Here is a 4,979-nt window from a genome sequence, read left to right as displayed (position 1 = left end):
CTCCTGAACTCCTTTCTGTTTACGTTCATTCAGACGCACACTGGAGAAAACACAGCAGACAGACAATATAATAGTTTTTGTTTTTTAGTTTTAGTAGAGGTTTTACGGCACTTGCAACACAATAAGGTCATATAAATGCCGAAGATTAGAGGCGTTACAAGAGAGTAACAAACATAAAAAAGAAGAAGGGGAGATAAGGACGATAGATGTTTGACAGGAAAGAAGAAGCAAACCACACCAGAGCACCCGCCAACCACCCACAGTTTTTGTTTAAGGCAGACTTTGATTACAGAGCTTGACTAGTGGACTAGGTGTATAGAGTACATAAACAACAAAAACCCAGTTACATAAACACTGTTTATAAAGTATATTAGGAAAAAAGGATCAGAGGCCAACCAGCAAAGAAAAAAAACGCCATCAGATATTCAAAACAGTATGGTTCTTTTCGTCTACGCAGACGGTCAATTTAGCTTAAGATGGTCTCAAGGTTGTCTTTAAGCAGCTTCTTTCATGGCTAATTCTTCCTATGTTTGAAGCACAGATTCTGTCGTAGTGCTTGCATGTCAGTGTCGTAGATCGAAGCTCTGTATTTCCGCTGTTTTCCTTTCATCATTGGCGCTTCTCAGCCTGGTTGTATGTAAGGCTGCTCTCTAGCATTTTAGTTTTTTCCTTTATAATTTTCCTCCATGTTTTCCGGTCCCCAGCTATTTCTTCCCAGAAGTTAACATCTACTCCAAGCTTAGATAAGCTGTTTTTGCAGGTGTCTTTGTACCTCAATTTTGGTCTTCCTCTTTGTCTCTTTCCCTGGGCAAGTTCTCATAACAGTATGTGCCACATAAAATAACTGAAACATTTATGGTGCTGGCAAGATCAAAGCTGAAACCGAAAACTCCAGCAGTGCTCACCTGATGAGATGTGGGTTCATGAACTCTGTCCTAACGCAGCCCAGCACCTCATTAGCGCCGTACTCAATGAGTGCCAACTCCCCAGCATTGAAGATCATGCACACCTAGGGGATAGGAGAGAGAGGGGAGGGGGAAAAACAATGCTTCATTTAGCATGGGAAAAGGGAACAGAAATTTTTTTCAAATAAACAATTTTCAGTAGAGAAACAATGTTCCTTATAGTGTGTAAATTAATTGAATAAGCTGCTGTAAAACAGGAAAAAAGAAATGTAGTAAAAGCTTTGAGGTGACTATCGGCTGATGTAGAAGAGCAGCAAGATCCACATCATCAAAATAATACTGTAGAACAAAGTGGTTTCTATACTTGCTTACTCTCACCCTATACCGTTAGGTACATAAGGCAGAGAGCACTCGAAGCCCCGCTTGTCTGTCCATGGCCACATCCTCCAATTTCGGCAAATCCAGACCATTGGGTGATTGCCTCATCTCTTATTGTGCCTCTATAGCTTCCAGTTGGTCCTCCTCATTTTCTTCTTCCAAATGGTTTCCGATACCATGTCTGATAGGGCAATCTTGTCTTCGGCATTCTTTGAATAAGTCCTAGATATCTCCATCTTCTTCGTTCTATGCTTGTGTTGATATTTTCAATTCCAGCTCCTTCCAATAATAAATTCATTCCATTTTATTAGTAAAATGATTTCTATACACTAGAACATATCTATATACAGAAAACAGAATAGCTTATACACTGTGAATATTTATGATGATAAGACAGTATGACTCACATTCTCGTTGTCAAAGTAGTACTTCTCAGTACCGGAGCCCTGCCACGGGACCTCACTCAGCCTGGAGGAGAGCATGTCCCCGAGGAGCAGGGTGTCCGAGGTGTGAGCCACGAGGTAGCGGTCCCGGCCCATGATGCGAACCTCGTCGATCTCGTAGCCGTAGTGGGACTTGAGCATCACCTTGGTGTTGTTGGACAGGTTCTTCACAATGGCCTGACAGAAGGGAGGGAACATCACAAAGTCAACACAGACATCAGAGCCGGTCAGATAAAGAAGGGAAAGTGCAATGCTGAGTTCCCCCCCCAATGATAAGAAAAAACAAGATGGCAGGGAGCAAGGTCAAGATAATCCGGTCAACGACAAGAAAGGGCAAAGCTGAGGTAAGCTTGTCAAAGACAGGAGAGATTAAGGCCAAGGCATCCCTTTGTAAAATGAAAAAAGAACATAGTCAAGTTGAACTACTAGACACAGAAAAGAGGAATCGAGTGACTGAAAATATGAAAACACATAGCCAGACAAAAAAAAGCAACAATAATTTAGTATAGAGAAGTATATCAATAAAATAATGGTCATTTTGAGTTGGGAAAGAATAAAAAAGACAGAGTGAAACCAAAAAGGCAAAGAAAAGAAGTAGGACCTACAAAGGATGCTCTCCAAGCACCTGCATGAAATAATCTTTAAAAAGACCAATCAACCCTTGTTTAAAAAGAGACTCGCCAACATTGAAGAAAGAAAGAAAAAAGCGTGAGAAATCCCTCAGCTAAGTATGAGTATGAGCCCAGACCTGACTGACTCCCACGTGGGTGATCTCAAACTTGTTCTTGTACAGCGTCCTCTTGAGGCAACAGTCAAACATCTCCAGACCTCCGCACAGCGTACCCTGGAGGAGATAGAAGAAAAGATGATATCTACATAGGTCACACACACACACATACACAAAATTCATTGGTCAAAATGTCATGACCTCCTCATAGAGTACCCTGCAGTTGACAGACAGACAGACGGACGGACGGAGAGACATACAGACAGACAAACAGAGTGTGGCTCAACAACAAGTTGACAAGTACCAGCTGAGGCTGACAATACACACCAAAACAAGATCAGTGAAAGTCAAACTAAAGTTTAGCATTTAAAAAAGCTAAGAAAACATAATCAGCTATGTGAAATGGAGTTGGGATACTATGCAAATCTGATGAACACAAATAGAAGAAAAATTTCTTTTCAGACCAAAACAGTTCCCCAGATCCTTGCACCCACAAGAGTTGTTAACTTCAATGTTAGAGATAAACACAGTCTAAGTGTCACATTCCGACGTCTCCTCTTGTACATACCGCAATAACCCGGGAGCCATCTTTTTTCCACGCCAATGCAGTGACCGTGTACAGGTTGTGGATCTCCTTCAGTTTAGGCTCCTCCCACATCTGACGTCGGGGGCTCCAGTTCAAAACCCGCAACCTGCAAACCCAAGAAAAATCTAAATGAATGGGAAGAGGAAGGTCGAACTACTAGGGCTGTAACTGTAGAGATTAATTAGTCTGTTTTGCTCCTTTTTTGGGCAACACATCAGATGCTCATTATACACTTCACGCCTGCTGCTGAGTCAGAGTGCATCTTGCAGACAAGACAAAGGACAGGAAGTCAGAGTAAAAAATGGAATAGAAAGAGAGAATGTAGTGAAAGTGAAAAATGGAACAGTATAAAGGGATATAGAAGACTGAGAGGGCCTCAAACAGAATCTGATTCACACACACACTTCTAAGGTAGCTGCAAGTATCCAAGATTCTTTTATTTCTCTTGCCTCCTTTGTAGAATCCTTAATGCAAAACTCAGATTCAAAATCTATTTCTTCCCTTTACCCATCGAGTTCTTGCCCAATTAGGGACCTAAAGAAAGAGTGAAGACACATTCAGACTGCACACAGAAGAAGACACTTGACTCAACACAAAGGAATGTCACACCGCAGACAGCATCAGACATTTGACCTAACCGTAAGCACAAAAGGCAATGACACATTCAGACAGTGCGCTCCCTTAGAATTATAAGGTTCTATCTGCTCAGTACCTAGTTTTGAGATATTTGATGAAAAAAATTGTGACTTTCATGGCGAGCTTTATCGAATGCAATTCTTGGAATATCTTGATAATGACTCCGAATAATCTAATGATTTTGATAAAGCAGATAGAACATATTATGGTTTCTGACCTGATGACGATAGAACTTTGTAATTCTAAGGTAGCGAGTAGGCACTGCATTAAATTCTCACTTGTCAAAACTGCCGAGCACCACATTCTGTCCACTGGGAGAGCAGACGGCCACTGTGATCTCATGCTCGTCATCCTCCCGACTGTAATCAAAGTGCTGGAAGCTCCTCCCGTCTCGGCCGTACGCGATGATGCGTTTATCACAGCCTGCTGCTACAATGGCGTTCTGAGAGAATGCCAGTGCGTAGGGGGGTGATGGGTGGGTGGAAATCTTTCCCTGGACAGGAGAGAACAGGGGACAAAAAGAAATTAAGGTACTTGCAGATGTAAGCACGAGAACAAATATGTTCATGTTCATGCATATAAAACCAAATATACTCGAAGAGCGTCGGTTTACTGTAACATTATAAAGCATACAAAATCTAACTTTAAAAAATTGTATTGGGTAAAGCTTTTCTTAAACAAATTCTCAGATCATTATAAACGATGGCAAAAACTTTCTCCTGGGTTGGGGGTTGAGGTGGTCTTCCATACCTGTGTGTCGCCCGAGCCCTCGTCGTCGAAGAAATAGCGGATGATTGAGCCATCTGCGTGACCTGACAGGATACCTTTGCCTGAAGGGCTGGAGAAAGGCATGGGGGGAGGGGGGAGTGGAATATGTCAGTTTCTATCTTATTTGATTGAAAACATGGAGTGAAAGAGGAAGCAACATTGATCTTCGTACATAGGCTATCTTTTATCACTCAACTCCGAGTTCAAGAGTGAGTATGTGTGTGAACTGTATACATGAGTGTGTGTGTGTGTATGTGTGTGTGTGTGAGAGAGAGCAAACATGTGTGTATAGCTGGCAAGTTTTCAAAATTAAAAACCCCCCAGATTTTCACCGTGCAGTCGGCGGAAAAGAACACTTCTTACTTCAAAAAGATACTAAAAGACAACTTCTACTCAAAATATCAGCACACCACAGACACAAGCATATTGTGCAGCCAGATTGATAAGATGGCAGGGGCATCCAATGGCAAAGATGTCTGGCTGGGACTCCCTAAGCTTTGTTATAACTCCATTGTTTTGTCCTATCATCACTGGAG

General features: G+C 41.9%; 1 protein-coding gene across 1 annotated transcript; it reads right to left on the bottom strand.

Annotated features, from left to right (window-relative positions):
- Positions 1–901: 901 nt before the first annotated feature.
- Positions 902–4,527, bottom strand: LOC106014093 (intraflagellar transport protein 172 homolog). The gene is made up of 6 exons (XM_013091139.1): positions 4,426–4,527; positions 3,954–4,168; positions 3,022–3,145; positions 2,475–2,570; positions 1,691–1,903; positions 902–1,009 (listed from the first exon to the last, which is right to left on the bottom strand). Exons 1-6 carry the CDS (start codon positions 4,525–4,527, stop codon positions 902–904), a joined length of 858 nt encoding a protein of 285 aa, XP_012946593.1.
- Positions 4,528–4,979: the final 452 nt, after the last annotated feature.

This window comes from Aplysia californica, unplaced genomic scaffold, assembly GCF_000002075.1.
Source record: "Aplysia californica isolate F4 #8 unplaced genomic scaffold, AplCal3.0 scaffold02315, whole genome shotgun sequence".
In the NCBI taxonomy this organism is placed as follows: domain Eukaryota; kingdom Metazoa; phylum Mollusca; class Gastropoda; order Aplysiida; family Aplysiidae; genus Aplysia; species Aplysia californica.
This window is presented reverse-complemented; position numbering and strand designations above follow the sequence as displayed.

Coding starts and splice junctions, on each gene's coding strand:
- LOC106014093 (XM_013091139.1), bottom strand. CDS start 4,527: ATGCCTTTCTCCAGCCCTTCAGGCAAAGGTATCCTGTCAGGTCACGCA. Junction 3,146..3,953: donor GTGCTCGGCAGTTTTGACAA/GTGAGAATTTAA, acceptor TTGGGTTTGCAG/GTTGCGGGTTTTGAACTGGA. Junction 1,904..2,474: donor CCCACGTGGGAGTCAGTCAG/GTCTGGGCTCAT, acceptor CCCTTCTGTCAG/GCCATTGTGAAGAACCTGTC.